General features: G+C 46.5%; 1 protein-coding gene and 1 long non-coding RNA gene across 3 annotated transcripts in view; one reads left to right on the plus strand and one right to left on the minus strand.

Annotated features, from left to right (window-relative positions):
- MIB2 (MIB E3 ubiquitin protein ligase 2) overlaps positions 1-16129 on the minus strand; it is a 38857-nt gene extending 22728 nt beyond the window's left edge. For both annotated transcript variants that reach the window (XM_042032057.1, XM_042032056.1), the window contains exons 1-3: positions 15946-16129; positions 5211-5561; positions 4300-4471 (exon numbers count right to left, since the gene is read on the minus strand). In XM_042032057.1, coding sequence (XP_041887991.1) covers positions 4300-4471; positions 5211-5457 — 419 coding nt within the window. In that variant the 5' untranslated portion in view covers positions 5458-5561; positions 15946-16129. The remainder of the gene's footprint in view (positions 1-4299; positions 4472-5210; positions 5562-15945) is intronic.
- A 173-nt stretch (positions 16130-16302) lies between these two features.
- Positions 16303-17904, plus strand: LOC121666479. Its single transcript, XR_006016671.1, has 3 exons — positions 16303-16404; positions 17111-17187; positions 17274-17904. It is a non-coding gene; the product is annotated as an uncharacterized LOC121666479 (long non-coding RNA).
- Positions 17905-19773: the final 1869 nt, after the last annotated feature.

The raw sequence follows: 19773 nt of genomic DNA on the forward strand, positions 1-19773 counted from the left end.
CCTAAAGGAAAATGATACAAATTCATTGAAAGAAAAAAAAATAATAAATTAATAGAAATAAATTCATTCATACTTCATGAGCACTTCGCTACAAGTCAGGAAATAAAAACGTCAGCACAGAAGAGTCGCATTCAATTCCAAATATTCCTCACCCAAATTTCTTAGCTTAAACTGCCACTGCGTAAATAACACAAGTTGAGGAGGTTACTATGTAAATAAACCTGCATCCCTGCATTGCCCAGTAATCAAACACCCAGCAGTTGTCACTCAGCTGCTGGATTAGTTCAGCTCTCAGTATAAGATGGGCATCTCAGCCACAGATGGGAGGTTGGATCATTAAAGCTGCCTTGAATGGCTCTGCACTGCACAGACCTAAATCAGAGCACGCACTTGTTCCTGGATCTGATTTCCAAATCCAGCTGGTAACTCCACCAGACAGAGCTGGTTTAAGAATTACAGATGAAAATAACTGCAATCTCTGTTTTGACTACAGGATAAAACACAATGAGAGAAAATATTTGTATTTCTTATGCCTGATTACACAAAACATTTCCCTGTGCAGCTCGCTGGCTCCTCCAGCTCCATTGTTTGCCAGGAAAGAAAAAAAAAAAACAGGGCTTGTGAAAAACTATTGAGGTTGTGATTTATTGGTGAGTGAAGGCTAGAAAATAGCCTGGGTAAAATGCACCACATCTGAAATTCAACCGAGCGCCACCCCTGAGCAGGGGATCCAAATGCCAGCGCTGCATGGGAATACCACAACACTAACATTTTGTATGAGATTATCTCAGGCTCGATTATTTGCAGAACTCACCAGAGTGTGCCTGACTTTTGCAGCCCTAATATAAACTTGATGAGCTTTGCTTTGCTGCCCTGCTCACAGACACTGATTTATCTTCCAATTACTAAGCACATATTCAGCAAATAGGTACAACAACCCTGAGAAAAGCTCTTCAGTAAAACTGAGCTGTTCCATCCTTTTAAGCCAAGGATGAGAGCCTCTCCCACAACAGCCATAAAATTCAAACCAAACAAGACCAATAAAAATAACAAATCAGGAGGTCAGGAAGAGATTACCTCAAACAGCAAAAGTTAAAAAGAAAATCAGCATTTCCTGTCACCTAAAGTTCAAACTCAGGTCATTTAAAGACCTGAAATAGCCTTCAGGTAAAGGTGTCTTCAAAGCCTCTTTAGAAAACTGATTGGGAACCCTCTGCAGTGTCTGTCTGGGGTTAAATCCTCCTAAATCCTGGGATTAGTGACCTGCTACAAACAGGGATGTGTTGGCCTTGCCTGGTTCAGGTGGCCAGTGGTGGCTCTGGCAGCAACAGCAGGGATTTGGGAAGAACCAAAGGATCCCCATTCCCAGAGAAAGGAGGTGGGAGAATCCTGGTATCTAAAGGAGACTCATCCTGGATTTCACAGCCACTCAACAACAAAACCCAAATCCACACAGCATTTACCACGTCTTCTTAAATACTCTGATTTTCTCTTTTTGTCCCTAGGGAACTGCCAAAGGTTTTATCTTCTACTTTATTTAGAAGGAAAAAAAAAATTTAAAAAAAAGCAAAAAGAAAAAGAGAGATGAGTGATCTAAGCAATAGTCAGTGAGTCATAAGCAGGCAATTTCTGCTCTCCCAAAAGGATGCTGCAGTGCCTAAGGCAAAGTGTCTGCACAGCTCAGACCTCCCTTATTCCAAAGAAATCCTCTCCTTGGCATTGATCAAAGGTGATCCGTGCCCTTTGTTTCACATCAGGGCATTCCATTCTCAATGCAGAGCACTCTCCAAACCCTGGACCGACAAATCACAGGGCTACATTTGCATTAAAGCAAAATCTTCCCACTGCTTCCTGCCCCTGCACTGCAAGGCATTTCTGAGTAAAAGGGTTTTCATCTGCCAGCTCCCTGTGTGAAAGCTGCAGAAAACACCCATTTGTTGCAGTTATTGTGCCACCCTCGGTCAAATCCTGAAACCAAACCCATTTGTGACAACCTGTTTGCTCCAAAAGCTGAGTGACTTCCAAGAACCACAACGTGAACCTTTCATTCATCTTTAAAACCGCAGCTTTCCACAACGGGGAGCTTCTTCCGTGCAACTTCCTAATTCCTCTCCATCCCAAAACTCAGCTGGAATCAATACCTGCCACACAGCAACAGCAGGAAAGGTGTTCCATTATCCAGTTACAACTGCTGGTTTATCCTTGCCCCTTATGGAGGCTCCCAGAAATCACTGCCATGCCTGACAGGCCCATGCTGTGTCTCTTATTCTTTTCTTTTTTTTTAATTTCTATTTTTATCAGCTGCTTGCTATTCTGAAGATCCTTATTCCTGCTAACACACAGCAAAGTAAATCAGAATAATGCTCATTTTATGAAGACTTGGTATCAGGCACTCTGGCCTATGTTTAGAGTTCTTTTTGTCACATAAAGTTGATTTATATCACATTTTCTCTAACCACTCATCCAGCCACACTCATAGAAAAAAAAATTTAAAAGGGCAAAAGCATTTAGGGAAAAAAAAAAAACCCCAACCCAGCCAAAAAGACACCAAAGCACCATCAGACATCACATTCTGCTCTGCACCTCCAAAGAGCTCTCCAGTGCTTCCACGACATTCCAGAGTGGTGCTGCAGTTTCTGGGAAAGTCAAACAATTCACATAGGACAGCTCTGGCCCTGGCAAGTTTGCTGGCCATCCTCCAAGCTCCCTTTTTCACCCTGACAGCAAGAACTGCACTGCCCAGTTCCAGCAGCAGCCCGGGCACAGGCAGAGACAAGCCTTGGGAGGGAAAATTGCTCTTTTTACATCCTCCACCACCCAGATTGCTCAGAAAAAAGGAACAAGTTCTGCAGAGGATGAGTCCTGAGGAGAAATTACCTAGAAATCTGCCTTTTGATCCAGGACAGCATTCCAGGTGCTCCTGGAGAAGGTCAGGTCCCTGCTGCCCAAAGGATTTCCCACCTGCAGGGTTGAGAAATCCCCAGCACAGGGCAGAAAATTGGGGCTGCTCTGCAGCAGTGCCTTTTTCTCTCTCTTTTTTTTTTTAATTTAAATGCGAGTAAAATGATGTACCTTAAACTCAAATAAAAGACGCAAGCAGGCATCCCTGAGTAACTACTTGGAGATAACTCCGTTATTAATAGAAAGAGAAAAAGCCCCCACATGTCTATTTTTATAGAGATGTGTATTTTTATAGATACACCAAATTGTGAGGCTCATTTCACAGTAGGAGCTGGCTGGCTTGTCATATTAACACAAGCTCCAGAAACACCCTAATCTGGTGGATAAACACAAGCCTCAAAGCTCAGGGGGGAGATTGTCTGGCCAGCAGCATCCCTCCTCTGCTAGGACTCGGAATTCTGGCTCAACCAACGCTGGCACCACTCTGGCAATCAGCTCCAGGCAGAGCTTCCCACATGGCAGGAAAAGCAGCTGCAAATCCCAAATCCCACACTGCTGCCTTTAGCACAGTAATTACACTTTTCATTCCACAGATGGATGCAAGGCACAGTGATATTTTCAAAAACATTAAAAAAAAAGGAAAAAAAAAAAGAAAATCAATGACAGAGATAAGCTGATTTCTTATTCCTTCTCCTGAAGGCAAGAGGATTACATGATTCATCTTCATGCCCACTTTAGGAGGTGCAAATAAAAGTATTTTTGAGCCTGTTTTTGAGTTCTTCCTCAGGACAGGAGAACAGATCTCTCATGTTTTGGCAAATCATGGAGGAGCATAAAATTACAGATGCTGTTCCACAGGCATCAGTGCAGCAGTCACCTCCAAAAAAATTCATGTGCAGAGCAGGAGTAAATGAGAAAGTGCTGCCTCTTCAGCAAATAGACCCCAAGAATAAATCAACAATTTGGGAATGTAAGATCCCTGTCAGCCTCCCTGAGGCCTGAGAACAGCAAGTAGCAAAGCAAATCTGGGAAATTATTTATTTGGGGTGGGGGGGGGTGAGGAAGAGAAAAACCAGAGCAGAAATCATTCTTTTGTCACTTTATAAAAACACTCTGCAGATTTCTGTTTGCTGCCCTTTTTTTCAAGCAGCTTCATAAAAAACTAACCATAATTCTATAGAACAAACTTTTCTGGTCGTTCCACCCGATCAGCAAAAATTGAGCACTGCCCCATAAATTTACAGGAATTCCTTTATAAATCACACAGACGTGCACAAGTTAGGTTGTACTGCTGTTGCTGGGTTATTCTGCACACCCCAGGGGTGCACAGAGGAGGTTTTGGAGAGCATTAGGATGGAACTGAGCCCCCTAAATCTGCTGAGGGTGCAGTGGACTCACGGCTGGGAGTGAGCAGTCTCGTAGCGCTCGAAGGAGTGGGACAGGTCGTGTTTGTTGTTCATGTAGCACTGGGTGCACAGGTCGTAGTCAAAGCACATTTTGCATTTCCACCTCATGCCTCGGATGCCGTGCTTCTTGCAGCAGTCACAGATGATGTTGGGGTGACGGACACCTAGGGGAGGAAAAGAGAATGGGAGATCCACACAAATTCCAGGGAAAACCAGGTTCTTAGAACCACCTTTCCAGAAAAAGACCTTTCACTGAGCCAAGGAGAAGCACAAGTACTTCACAATGCACCTAGAAATCCTGTCAGCCCTCTGTTCACCTCTTTCCAGCTTCTTACACTCCCATTTTTTATCCCACTCATACCTAAAGTAAATATCTCTGCTCCTTACAGCATGAATACTGCTCATGGAAGAGTACCATGCTTAGTGCTGGGCACTGAAACAGCTGTGTTTCTAAGGAGAAATTATTTAAGGGCTAGAAAACCCTGGCACAACTGTCCTGAATGAACCTACTCCTCTAGTCCACACTTTACAGAATTAGGGCACACAACTGTAAAAGGGGACTTGAATGAAACTTGATGAATGCGTGTTTAAGGAGAAAAAAATCGTGTATGGAAGGTGATGCAATAATACACTGTGAAGTGGTATGTGTAATATGAAATATCCACATTAGGGCCTCTCCTCCTAAAGCCATGTCTGCAGAATGACAAACTCAGTGGAAGTGTTCAGCTCACAGATGGAAAGAGGAGGAAAGCAGAGCCTTTGCACAGAGGGAAACAGGAATGTCCTGGCCATGCACAGGCTGAGTGTGCTCTGCCCACAGGTGCCAAAGGCTGTCCCAGCACATGGGACAGGGGCAGGAGGTGGCTTTGCCAGTGGCTGTGCCCCTGTTCTGGCCCTGCTCACCTATCTGGGCGTTGTCATAGAGCAGGAGGTCGTAAGCCCCCTGGAAGCCCGTGCGATAGTTGGTTCTGTTGCCCTGATCCCACTGCACCACCACGGTCTTGTCCGGCGTGGTGGGGCTGCCCGTCCGGCCGATCTCCACCACGGTGCCCACGTTGCCCTCGCCGCTGTCCTGGCTGCCCCACTTCCAGTCCACTCCACGGACTACCCGCATCCCGACCTGCATGCTGGCATGGGGGTCCAGGTCCATGGATCTGCACAGCAAACCCTAAAACTCCTCCTCGAGAGGGGTCTCGGAGACGGGCGGGATCAGCGGCAGCACTCGCGGCGTCGTGGGCAGCATGGTCAGCACACCTGGAAATACAACAGGAATTTAGGTGATGCCACTCCACACATGGCATTTCCCCCCAGAAGGATCTGGCTGCAGAAAAAGCCCGACCTGCTGAGCAGAGAAATCTCTGTTTTATTCAAAACTGGGATTCTCACAGCTTGAGCACTGATGAGAATGATAAAAAAACCAACCAGGCTTCCAAGGCTCATCAGCATCTGCAATAATATCCAAAAAACTTGTCCCAGAGTACTGTAAATGAGGGAAGAGAACTGGGAAAGGAGTCTTTACAAAATTCCAGTACCAGCCCTTGATTCCAAACTCAGGAATAAGCACAACAGCCACCAGAGACACAACAGCAGCAGACAAACAAGCACAGTAAATAAAATGGAAAGAAATTACCAAGAAAACACCAGCAGCACGATTTTAGCAATAAAATTCAATCTCAGTCTATTTTTCAGGAAGTCTCCTCACACGCATCTTATGTGAATACTGCACTGTTGAGTTTCACTTGCCCTTCAAGCCAGTTTTGGTTTTGATTTGAGGATACAGGAACTTTTAAAACTTGAAAGAAACGTTTGTCCGTTTCCCCCAAGTAACCGCAGTTTTTCAAAAACATGGCCAACGTCACAATAATTTCAGCCTTTTCCTGTTATGTAGCGACGAGCTACAGCAGGAACAGGGAAGGGCTATTGCTCAGCCTGCAATAAACCCAGCAGATTTAGTGCTGGGATCAGTGAGACAGGGACAGCCTTCCCAAGTGTTGCCATGACAATGGGTAAATGAGGTGAACACCACACAGATGCAGCACATCCTCAATTCTGAATTAAATCAAACAGATTCTTAAACAGATTCTCAAATCCCTCTTTCTCTCTTTACCAGCACAACAAGACAGAGGAGTGTGGCTTCCAATATGCAGAGCCTGGAAAAATCTCCTGTAGCATCCTCAGGCATCCCTGGGTCTCCCTCTTCCTCCTGAGCTATCCAGAACATTCAGATTTCCTCAAAACTTGAAAAAAAAGGCCCAAGAGGATGCCAAGGGATGAATAAAGCAGACGCTACAAGCAAAGCTCCCCCAGTGCCACGACACAGGGCCAGCTCAGCCCAGGATGAGGAGCTGGTCCAGCTGAGGGGATGTGCTCAGCCCCAGCTGCAGGAGCAGCTCTGGACCCTGGGACGTGTTGTCAACGCTCCCACCTACCAATAAAAGCAAATGAAACCACCAAGCCCTAAAAATAAACCCATCCTCCAGCCAAACATCCTCTTTTGAATGCATGGAGGAGTCGTTTGATGCAAAATCACATTTCCAGCGTGCAGCATGAGCCTGATTCCTGCTCAGCTTTAGCATCTCTGCAGCTTCAGCCTCTCCCTGCCACGCATGGCTGTGACATCCAAACACCTGTCACACGAGAACAGCATCAAACCCAGCTGTCCTTGGGAACTTCACATCATCTTTGCTTCTAATCATCACTAAAAGTCGCCCTGGGCGAGTCTTTCATTTGTTTTTGTGGGGGTGGATGGAACATTGCTGAGTTGAAGGTGCACCAGTGTTTACTGTCTTTATGAGAGCAGGAATTATCAAAGAATATCCTTTTTAGAAAGCTCTGCAGAGCCTAGTGAGATCTTCCCTCTTCCTCCAGATCACAGATGAATAAAATGGACTATTTATTGCTCCAACTAAGAGGCAGAACAGCTTTTTTTTAAAGGCTGCTACGAACCAGTCAAGCAGAGAAAACAAATGGGAACATCCAACAACGCAAAAGGTACAAGAGAAGCACAATTTAATCATTGTTACAGGGCTTTTCCTTAAAGAGAACCACCACAACCCCTTCCTGTTTCATCCCAAGGAATCCCATGCTTAGGGAAGGAAGCAACAAATTCCACAGGGTATTAGGTGGGGATAGAGGGCTGCTCCCCAGCCTTCAGAGTTTTCTGCCATTTCACTGGGCCTTCTTCCTCTCCCCAGGAATGAATGAACCATCACAGGCTTAGAACTCTCAGCATTCCAAGGAAGGCAATGCCAGCTCCAGCAATTATCGATCAAAGAACATTCCAGGCGGTGCCACAAACCCATAAAACGCAAATCCCTACAGTATAAAGGAGGATAATCCCTCCCTACCTGAAAAAAGCAGAGCAGGCTGGCACTGACACATCCTGGCAAGTGCCCAACAGAGAATCCCGACAGCAGAGCCGACCCTGTGTCCCAGAAAGGCAAACCCACACCTTCCCTGTGCACCTTCCCACAAATTTTGGATGCTGCTGGAGCTCAGCTGCACACTTGTGATGCTGAATGCTTTTGAAGGAGCTGTCAGGGCTGCAAAAACCACCACCAGTCCCTTGCTGGCTGATCTGAGGATGCCTTCCTAATGCGAATATTCCATTTTCCACACAAGAACGCACCAAGCGCATCCTGCATTCCCATCTCCTCTGCAGGGGCGATGCAGAACAGGAGGAAAGGGCTGTTCAAAATCTTTACGAGATTAATTAAGCGCTCTTGTGGTCTGAGCCTTGCCAGAGCAGCATTATTGACTTCCTAAGTGGAAATGTTTCACTCACTGAAGCAAATACTCCTCCCTTGATGCTGCCTGGCCATAATTATTCCAGGGAAGGACAGGTATAGCTGCCAGAAATGATTCACAGAGAAAACATCGCTTTCCCATGGGAATTTCAAGGAACCATGAACAAATAATCCATTCTAAGAAAAGCAGATTTCTGAATCCTGATCTAACATTCCGACCTTGCCTACCGTAACACAGGAAAGAGCAGCCTAGCTGTAATCTGTGAGTCCAGCTTTAGGAAATCCCACTAAAACTTAACTGGAAAAAAGGGAAAATACTCCAGCTTTTAATCCACAACATTTTAGCTGCAATAATTGTGACAACTTTCTGCCAATATTCAACTGTGACAGCCCCAACATCCACCTCGTGGGAGGCAAAGGTTGCTGCTGGTCTGGCCCCACAGCAAACAGAACCCAGTGCTGTAAACAGTTGACAAAATCAGTGCCTGGAACCTGGTGATCACATTATTTGAACAGCATGGTAAACAGAGGAAGTGTTTAAAAGAAATAAAAAGCAGCTTTTTTTCTTCCTTTTACACATATCCTGCAGTTTGAATTGTCTTCTTGAGGTGAATTGTTCCACTTAAAAGAGATTTGCCTATGCAGAGGATGCTTCCTCAGGTAACTGCAAATCACATACTTCTCCAAAATTCCCCACTTCCCCAATTGATAAACCCCCAAAGAGCATTTTGAAAATAAAATAATTCCCCATTTCTTACTCCTTCTGTTCTCTTTGACTCTTCCAGTGCCATTAAATGAAGTCTTATCAAGCCATTAAAAATGTAAATTGATCAGCTTCCACTACTGCAAAGCTTCAGGACTTAATTTTGCATATCCTCACACCAAGAATATCAACACGGACACAATTTTGGTGTGATTAAGTCAGCTCACATTGACTTAAAAACTGCTGGTTTTTAGCAGTACTACTTTCTCCACTACTCCTGTGAGCATTTCCCTACAGAAATAAGGCTCAGCAGGGTTTTCCCCCTTTCCTGACACAACTTTCACAGCTCAGTGGCTGCCCAGAGCTCACCTACACCAACTGTTGTTCCCTACCTGTTTTCCTACCTACAAAACAGAAATAAATACTTTTATATTCTTTAATAACTAGGATCAAATACCTCTGCTCAAGGCTTAACAGCGGGATAAGTTTATTACCAAGGTTAGCATCCATGCCTAAAACCTTAAATTCCCACAAATACAGTCACTATTAGATGAAAACAGAGGAGAAAACCAGTAGAACACACAGGAAATCAGTATTTTTATCCCACCACCAGATGGACAGCGCCTTGCAGCAGAGAAGCTGTGGCTGCCCCATCCCGGGAAGTGTCCAAGGCCAGGCTGGATGGGGCTTGGAGAAACCTGGGATAGTGGAAGGTGTCCCTGCCCATGGCAGGGGGTAGAATGGGATGGGCTTTAATGTCCTTTCCAACCCAAACCAGTCTGGAATTCCATTATATTTCCCCTGAGAAGCCACAAGGCCTCGGTGACACTTTTCTTCCCTTCTCCTTGTGCAGTCAGGAATTTTGTTTAGTCTAAAATTTTGCAAAATGGCATCACTGGCACAGGGGAGGGAGTGAGAGAGGAGCAGATGCTGTTTTTGTGGCTTAAATACCAACAGCAGATCAAGGAACCCATTCTACTGATAAATCAGTCTGAGCTGAAATTAAAAAATCGGATATGGGGCAGCTGCCACTGGCGAAACCAATCAATCAAAAAAAAAAAAGGTGAGGTGAAATCATTCCCAGGGCCCAAACCTCACCTGCTCCCAGAGTATATTTAACCTTATTACATAAACAGAATAAAGCAGGTGATTAATAGGCCTTTGCTCAGGGATTAATATCTTGTCGTTTCAGCGTCACCGTACGGGAGCAGGCACAGGCACATCCTGACACACAAGGAGGAAATGCTAAAAATAACCAGCCAGGCTCAGAGTCCCCACCGAGCATTTTATCTCTGCAATCAACACTTGGCCTTTACAAATGCCAGCCCATTGATCTGTTTTGCCCAAACTGAATTTTACATTCCATTTTACGCCGCTTGTGTTCTGGCGCCGAGTTGTTCCTTTCCCTTTCAGCAACGTTTCAGTGGTTCTCACTCTGCTTTTCCACCTATTCCTTCACCTTGTTTAAGGATGCAGGTCTAAAGGAGGCACCTTTAGACAAATTTATTCATATTCAGGAGCAGTAGTTTTGTGCAAACTCTTGATTCCAGCATTCTGGTTTCCTAAAAAATGGCAAACAACCTCAGAATAAATCCTAAAAGTGGAAGAAATTAGAGGGAAGTTACACATCTTAAATTTTGGGTTTATTATGTGTGAGTATGGCAGGACCCAAAAGCTGCAGTGGACACAAAAACTGAACTGAGTTGGCCTTGAACCTTCAATTTAACTCCAATTTCAACCCCACTGTGATGACAACAGGCACAGAAAACTGAACCTGCTCCAAAAACATCACACTCATCTGCACAAAACCCAAACTGGCTTTGTCACTGAGATCCGTGGACTGAAAAGGGCTTTTTGTCAGCAGTGAGTAACAAAATTAATTAAAAAGAAAGTGACAGTGATCACCCAGGAGCAAAGACACAGCACAGTGCTTTTCATGAATCAGCTCCGTGCTAACTGAAGGACTAAACCATGAAACAAACCGGATTGCACAATGGTCAATATTTGCTTTAAAACACAGAAATGCAAACACCACCTTCAGGAAACACCACCATAAACCAAAACTAAACAGCTGGCACAGGCTGCCACCACCAGAAGCCGTGGCACTCCACGGGGTACTGGGTTTGGCTGGGATTGACTTCATTTCCTTCACTGCAGCTTGTCTGGTGCTCTGGTTTGGATCTGTGACCAAAGCAGTGCTGACAACACTGGGGGGTTTGAGCTGGGCGGAACAACCAAAGCCTTTTCTGGTTTTCCCACTGAGGCTGAGGGTGCACAGGAATTTGGGAGGGAGCAGCCAGGGCAGCTGACCCTGAGTGACCACAGGGACACGCTCAGCAATAAAAACTGAGGCAAGAAAGAGGAAAGGGGAGTGTTTGGAGTCTCTTTGCCTTCCCAAGCAATTCTTGCACCTGAGGAAGTCCTGCTTCCTTAATTTTACCCTTCCAGTCCTGTTCCCTGTCCCACTGTGGCAGAAGGGAGCTGCCTGCCAGGGTTAACCCACCCCACACAGAAAGGTGGAATATCTTTTGCCAGGTCAGGGATGCTCAAAATTCACATTTCTACGTCAACATCAATCAAACCCTACAAAAGCACAAGTTCCCTCCAACAGCTTCTACTCCACAGGAAAACTTCAGGCTTCAAACTGCTGAGATCAGTGCTTGTCTGCCCAGTGGAGAAATAAAAGTGATTACAAGTGAAAGTTCACACTGGGCATCTCGTGGATCTCTCTTATTACATCCCATGAGATAATTGCTCATGAGCCCAATAAAATTTCCTTCTGGCTTTTGATGAACTGTGTTCTTTCCAGGAGGGAGAAAAAACAGCTCCAGCCATTTGCTTTAATTGGAGCCGACAGTTTGCAGATCTGAGCCTGGAGCCTTGAAAAAGCTCAGTAGCTGATGAGAATCCACTTTTTCCTCAATAGCAGATCTCAGAGTTAAATTTACATTGCTCTACAGCAAAAACAAATACTCCCTGCCCACACACGCAACCACTAGGTAATGTTGTTTAAGGAAAAAAGCAATTATTTGCAAAGTTTGAATGAAGGTCTTTGCATAGAAAAAAATGGGAGAATGGTATTTTAACTTGAAATTTAACATTTAAATGGTATTTTAACTTTCCCATGCCCTCCATGGAAGACCTCTGTGGAAAACAAACAAAACCTCAATATGATTGCATTGAGTGATTCCTCTTCCATCTCCTGCCAGGAACCACCATCACTTTTCTGGCTCTTGAGTTTAAGAGGTCAATTATCAACCACCTGCATCCCTTGTTTCTGTGCCCAGAACAGTGACAAAAGCCACAATATTAAAAAAAAAGTTTAATAAAGTGAAATAAAACCCACCCAGGGCAGCTGGAAAATCTCCACTGCTTAAAGAACAAGCTTAACAGACCCATCAGGAAGGGTTTCAGTGTACTTTATCATGCCTTGTGGAAAAGGATGGACTAGGTGGCCTCAGCAAAATCCCTTCCAGAACTATTTTCAATCATCTAGAAATAGAGGATCAGACAGAAACATATTCCAGCAGTGAGAAATCTGTCTTGGCAGCAGATTTCAACTGTGCTCTTCCTTGACATTGCTCTAATATATTTCTCAGAGGCAAGACCATCTGGCCCAGAGCTGATGGTGTGGAGCCCGGGTAAAGCTCAGGTCTGCATCTCTCTCACACCAGCTATCAACTCCTATTTACCATTAAAATCTGAGTTGGAGCACTTAAAAGTTCATAAACCTCCAATCTAATGACACGACTGCCTTGCCTGTCCAGACAGGCAGTAAGTGTCCCCAGAAGTCATTCAAAATCAAAATCCTGGTTTACTGCAGGAGTGAAAAAATCAAGAGGAATTAACTCTGATGTCCTGAGAGGTGGCTGAAAAGTGGGGCTGAGGAAACACAGAGCTGTGACTTTGGGATAGGGCTGCTTACAGGTATTTAAGATTCTGGGACCCTCAGCAGAGGTGCTACAATGGGATTAACAAATCCTCTGAGTTAGGAACACAACCTCCTCCAATTTTTCCAAATGAAAAGCAGCTCCTTCAGCCTGGCACAGAGGGAGCTGGAGCATGAAACCTGCTGGATCCCTGATGAGCCTTGATAGCTCATCCTACCAACTTGAGATTCCCCTTCAGGCTTCCAGAACGGTCAGCACTGTGCTCCTGCCTGCTTTCAGCCTGGAACCTGCCCATTCTGAGCTCTGAAAGCAGATCAGAAGGTTTAAGTCTAATCTCTCCTGACATGCCTTTGGCCAGGCAGGCGTGTGGGAGCAGAACAAAGTGAGGAGGAGCTGCTGCCTTCCTTACTCAACCAAGGTTTAGGGTCAGCACGTCCATCATTCACCTCCAGGTCTGTGCATTTTGCAAGGCCTGATGTTATCTTTGTGCTCTGGGTACTCTGGAGAACGCAACAGCACTCTGCAGATGGGAAATGGAGCCGTAGGTACATGTGGGATTGGTGGCAGAGGCAGGAACAAAGCTCACACATCCCAACTCCAAGTTCTGTTTTCCTGGTCACAGGAAAAGAAGGAAGTTTCAACCCCTGATCCAGCATGCACCCCTAATTTCCTTGGGGCCCCATCAGGGAATGTGGATCAAGGTCTAAGGCCAAGCCATTGATGTCCTGCCAGCACACACGTAACTTCGCTGATGACACTTTCCAGTCTAAATGCTGGAAGACTTCTTCTGTACTCTTGGAAATTTCAAACACTAGTACAGAGGTAAAAGAAATACTTAAATTCTGCAAGTCTCCCAAGAAACAACAGACCCCACTTTCTCTTTGTTTAAGGAGAATTCAATGATCTCTCTCCCATCAGAGCTTCCAGGGAGAGTGGATGGAGAGGTGTGTTGGTCTCCTTCTGAGGACACTGTATAACAATTCTGGCCCCTCCAGAAATGCCCTTGATAAGCCATGAATTAGAATCCCTGAAAAACAACCAGAACTCAAACAGGACTCTCCATTCTATCCCTGGAAAACAGCAACTGGAATGGGAAGGGCAGGATCAATGCTGCTGTGAGTGGCACGGTCACATTCAGCACAGCCCTGAATCCTGCCAGAGCCCAGGAGCACTTCTGTAGCAGAGATGATGAGCAAGGCAAACAGATTTGATGGGAACAGGCAGGGACAACACGACCTCAGAGAGCTGAACTAGGTTGGAGAAAGCCTTCAACTCCAGAGAAACCACCAGGACCAGCCTCTGTGAGCAACAGAATCAGACATACACAAACACAAGGCAGGAGATTAGCTTGTTTCTGAGGCAGCAGCCACAGCTCTGAGCATCCCGTGCTCCTGGAGCCACCCAATTCTTGATCAAGGCAGCTTAAAAAGCCATGGACATACCCCTTCCCAAGAAACAGGGAAGGAGACAACTGCAACCACCACACTCACAGTACTTCCACAGTTTTTTGCAGTTTTCCAGACATTTGACAAAGTTTTAGTGGACGAGGGTTGTGCACAGCATCCCAGTTCTTCCAAACAATCCCAGCAGTGGCCATTGCAGACCAAAGCAGGAGAATAACAGATTCCTCATACACAAATTTGGCACAGGATTTTCGCAGCCACAGAGTTCCAAACATGCACTCAAAATAAATGTCAAAACATACGATGCTATACAGCAATATCAGAAGAAGCAGAGAATTGAGCCGAGCCAAATATCACACAAATATGAAGCTCCTTCTCATGGCAGTGACTCACAGAGCTGTGCTGTGCAAAGAGGAAGGGATGGGAAACACATTTACCTTTCAGAAGCCTAAAAAGGGAATTAACTCTTCAATAAAACAGAGCCAGTGGTGATGCTGTTAAACGACAGCGGGGAAGCTATTTGTTAATAATGCTGCAGGCATCCTAAAGGAGCTCCTGTCCTTCCAGCACAGAATTAAATCAGTCTGAAAACAGGCATACGGTACTGAAGATACATCAGTGCTAGAGCTGAGACTACAGTGATACCTGATACCCAACCTACTGCCCTGTAAGTTAAAAAAGAACTTTTTAAAGGAACCATCACGTGCCCAAAAGATGTCACCTGCTCCAGACACAAACCTAGACACCTACAACTCTGAGCAGGAAGCAAAGCTCAAAACAGAGCAAGAACTTCTCCAACTCTGCCAAGGCTGTGGAAGCTTCCCCTTCCTCATCTCCATTATCTGCTTATCACACAGCATCACTCCCATCATAAAAATGGGGGATGTGGGTTATTTACAGGAGCTGCATCCCTTGACAATTCACTCCTCCAGATCCTGAAACCATGAATGAAAAATTCAACAGGTAATCAAGCACGGAGGAAGGTCCTAGAAGGATGAACTGCATCATTCTTTGTAGCAAGCAGTTTCAGGAAACTGTGGACTTGCTAAACAGAGGAGAAATAAAAATGCTATCTCATTTGAGCCAAATACACTCCCCCTATGGCAACAGAGAAGTGCAGAGGATGTCATGAGGCTCCTAGCCAAAAAGAGAGAAGGTTGAGCAGTAAAGCCAAGCTCAAGTGACTTCCATGAAGGTGAGCCAGGGCTCACTTGCTTCTCAGTGAGGTAGAAATCAGAATTTGTGACATTCAGAAAGTAATTCCGCAGCTGAGCACGGGCGGTGAAATGAGAGCAAACACCTCCAGCGCAGCTGCACCAACTTCTCTGGGTTTATTCTGGGTTTAGTCTGGCCCTTTCTGCCTCCATTCAGGCAGACTGCAAACACAGAAAGACAGCAGAGAAAAAGCCACATGTGCCTGAGCTCCGAGCTGCCTTCCCCACACGCTCCAGGGACACGAAACTCCCGGCAGGAATCACCGCCCTCACCTCAGCCAGCCAGGCCTTACCTGCAGTACCTGTTGGGGAACAGGACGGGTGTTCCCACCCTCCAGAGCAACCAGGAAAATACGAATGGAGCGGGAGCAGCAGCAGCAGCAGGGAGCGGGCGCGGCCTCAATCCCGGCTAAAGGGGTCAGAACCACCCCGGCCAAAGGGGTCAGAACCACCCCGGCCAAAGGGGTCAGAACCACCCCGGCTGAAAAGGATCAGAACCACCCCGGCTGAAGGGATCAGAACCACCCCGGCTGAAGGGACCAGAACCACCCCGGCCAAAGGGGTCAGAACCACCCCGGATGAAAAGGATCAGAACCACCCCGGCCAAAGGGGCCGGAACCACCCCGGCCGCTTCCAGCTGCCCCATCCAGAGAGGAAAAACTGGGAAAATCCCGGCACGTACCTCAGCGAGAAGGCAGAGCCGAGGATCCCCACAGTCACAATCCCAGCGCTGCGCTCGCCGCCGTCCCTCCTCCATCCCCACAGCCGCGCCCGGGCGGGCGGAGAAGGCGGGTGAGGAGCTCGTGTGGGAGCCGGGGCTGGGATCCGCCCTTATCCCGCTACTCCCCGGTGTGGCTGTCCCAAACCCCCCCGCCCCAGAGCCGGGCCGTGTCGCTGGAGCCGGGCCGCGTCCCCGCGGCCGCCGCGTCCCCGCGGTGCCGCTGCCGCAGCCGCAGCTCGGCCCCGGGGCCGCCCCGCCTGCGCTCCCGCGGGCAGCCGGGAGCCGTAGTTCCGCTCCGGGCGCTCCGACTACAACTCCCGGGAGCCCGCGGGGAGCCCACGGGGAGCCGCCGACCCGCCCCGGCTCGGGGCTGAGGGGAAAGGTTCGGCAGCGTGTCCCGTTTGGCCGGGCCGAGCGGCGGTGCGGCCCGCGGGAGGCGATGGGGAGGGATGCTCGTGGTTAAATGGTTGGGTGTGGGGGGGTTTTTGGGATAACTCAGTGCAACAAGTCCTTGTTGGGATCAAATGTTAAAAGAGTGGGTTTAGATTGGATATTGGGGGGAAGTTCTGCGCTGTGAAGGGGGTGAGGCGCTGGGACAGGTCGCTCAGGGAAGGTGTAGATCGCCCATCCCTGGAAGTGTTCAGTGCCAGGGCTTGGAGCAAGCTGGGGTGGTGGAAGGTGTCCCTGTCCACGGCAAGGGGTGGAACGAGATCGTCTGCAAGGTGCCCTTCCAACCCAAACTGTTCTATGATTCTGTGAAGGGGGATTCGTGTCTTTGTTCAGCAGGTGGCCAGGAGGGCTTTGAAATCCTCCTCCCACTGCGTACCCCAGCCTTGTGCCTGGAATGAGATCATGGGTGGCTGAAGTGCCACCGGACGTGAATCTGAACGCCTGAATCATGGAGTGGGTTGGAGTGGACCTTAAAGATCAAAGATCACCCAGCTCCAACCCCTGCTGTGGACAGGGACACCTTCCACCAGGCCAGGTTGCTCCATCCAGCCTGGTCTTGAACCTTAAAGCACAGGACTACTACTTTCATAATTACTATCAGAGGCAATTTAGGAGTTTGTATCATGTCTCTGATGATGATACTGATGCCAGTGTTCATGTGGATCTCTCCTGTCAGGTGTAGGACACACACACTCTGCTGACTTCGCCCCTGCTGAGCTCAGAGACACCTTGGAAACTCTCTGGTTAAGTGAGGTAAGACCTTGCCAGCATTACCACCCTGCACTCACAGCAGGAACATGGCAGCAAGGTCACAAAAAACATCCCTTGTGCCACCCCAGCCCGCCAGGAGCACCACCAGAGTCCTGCAACTCAAAGAGAGGGAAGAAGGACATCAGGCAGCAGCATTGCCTGAGGTTTGTGGAGACTGAAGAGAGCAAATTTCTGAGACAGTGTCACGGCACAGCAGCTGTTACCCTAAGTTTTATGGCTACAGGGTACAAAGGACCTGTCCAAAAACAAGCCTGATGAAGCCAAACAGGAGGACTCGGTGTCCCTTGTCCTCTGTGTTGCGTAAAAGTGATGTTGACCAGGCCAGCTAAACACACAAACTGGGGAAATGTGAGTATGACATGAGTGAATTGATCTGTCCTGGTCCTGACACAACTGCATTTGATGTCAGAAGGTGAAAAGTGAGTGCTGGGAAATATTTGGGGACGGGGTCAGTGAGTCTGAGCATGCTCTGGTGTTCCCTCCCTCAGCCTGCTTTTTGCCAGGCAGGTTTATAATTATATAAATCAATTTATTATTATTATCATTATATTAATATTAATATAATATTTACATTAATATAAATATAAAGATAAATTAGGGACAGATTAATGCAACCAACACCAATTGTTCTACAAGATCCATTCATGGAGTAGCTGGTTTTGGGCTCATTCAATAAAGACCGAGATAATTTAGGCCTTACTTTTGCCAGTGCTTGTTGTAAACAGGAGCTTGCACATCCAGGCTCTGAATTATGTCAGGTTGGGGGGTTTTTTTCCGAGCTAATTTCTCTTTAAAAAATAAAAATTAAAATGAAATATTTTTAAATTTAAAAAAAAATTAAATTCAAGCTAATCACTCTTTAAAAAATAAAAACTAAAATATTTTAAAATAGAAAATAATTAAAATTCAAGCTAATCTCTTTTAAAAAATAAAATTAAAATTTAAAAAATAAATTAAAAAAATTAACTTGGGCTTTGCAATGTTTCCTGCAACGGGCTGGAGTTGCACAGCACTGAATATGGGGGAGAAACCTCTGCTTTTCCGTGGCCCTGTCCCGGTTTTCCAAGGATATTCCCAGGAATCGTTCTTTGCCCACTGGATGCCGCTGTTCCACAGAAATATTCGTTTCTTCAGCACCTTCTGTCGGCCATGGGAGCCGCTCCAGGGTCAGCCAGGCTATGTGGATTTATCCCTGGGAACCTGCCTTTTTTCCCCAAAGGAAATCTCCTTGATATTTTGCACTTTCCAGACACAGCAGATGGAAAACTTGGGCCACTTGATCCCTTTGTGATGAAGGGATCGAGGTGAAGAGTGAAGGTGAACAGTTCATGGGATAAAAATATATTGGTGATTGAGGGGAGAACATTGCCTAAAATGTGTTTTCAGGACCTGTAGAGAAAAATAATTCCCCAGAGTGCACATCCTGCAGTGCTGTTTTGCATTCTTAATACAGGAAAAAATTGGTTTTATAGGATTCTCTCCTTGAAAGCAGAGCCTGGAAGTGGCAGCAGGAGCCACTGATGTTACCTTGTGGCACTGCCTTCGGAGGCAGTGACCTGGATAAAGCAGCAAGGATGTGTGTTCTCCCACTTTTCAGAGAAAAACCAGTGGTATTTATAGCTCAGCTCAGCCTCAGAACAAAGCAAAGTGACCTACATCCCTCCAGTGCCCAGCTTTGGGAATTAACTTTGAGGAAATTCAGTTCCACATTTAGGTCTCTCTCCTCTGAAGCAAATGAAACCACGGCTTAATAGAATCCAAGCCCAAGGGGGATTCCTCTTTATTCCCTCACAGCAATTTTTAGCACTGGAAAACAACTGGAAAATGTGGCAAAAAGAATAATTAAGGGTAGCAGTACCAGGCAGGTGACAGACCCTGTGTGGGATAATCACCCGTGCCAGCAGTTCTGCTCTTTGAGGGGTATTTGGAGTCCCCTCTTCCTTCTGTGGCTGCTCCAGACAATATCTAAGGCAGGGTGCCTCCAATGCTCAGCATCACATTAGGAAAACTGGATCAGTCTTCTGGCCTTTGCTGAGTGTCCCAGCAGTGCCAGGTGGAAAAGTGGCTGAATTCTGGGATGGTTGTGCCTAAAGCCCAGGGTTGTGTGGAGGAGTCTAATGGAGAAACTCTTAATAAATTGCTAAATATCAAGTTTTGCCTCTGCACTCTGCCCACTTTCCCAGAAGCACATATGAAAAAAAAAAAAAAAGGCAAATTTCCATTAAATTATTTCATTTCAAAATCAGAAATGTCTTCGCAGCCTCCCCTCTCTAATCTGGTTTATTTGTTGTGCTGGAGGAACACAGCATATGGAATTCTGTGAGGGAAGCCTGTCCATGCTGCTATAATTAGCTGTTGGTGGCGACAGCAGGCATCTTGGCTTCTTTATTATTTTAAAATTCTCAGCACTGTGTGATGGGATGAGTTTCTACCACCCCAGAATGCTAATGTGTGGGAAAGCCTGGGAGCAGAGCAGCATCCTGCTGCAGTAACAGAGCCTTCAAAATCCCAAAGTGATCCTGAGTGTGAGTGCAGTGAAATCAGTGGGGTTACACCAGCATTGAACCT

The sequence above is a fragment of the Corvus kubaryi genome, unplaced genomic scaffold (genome assembly GCF_017639235.1).
Source record: "Corvus kubaryi isolate FWS band 111438036 unplaced genomic scaffold, C.kubaryi_AGA036_p1.0 37352, whole genome shotgun sequence".
Lineage (NCBI taxonomy): Eukaryota > Metazoa > Chordata > Aves > Passeriformes > Corvidae > Corvus > Corvus kubaryi.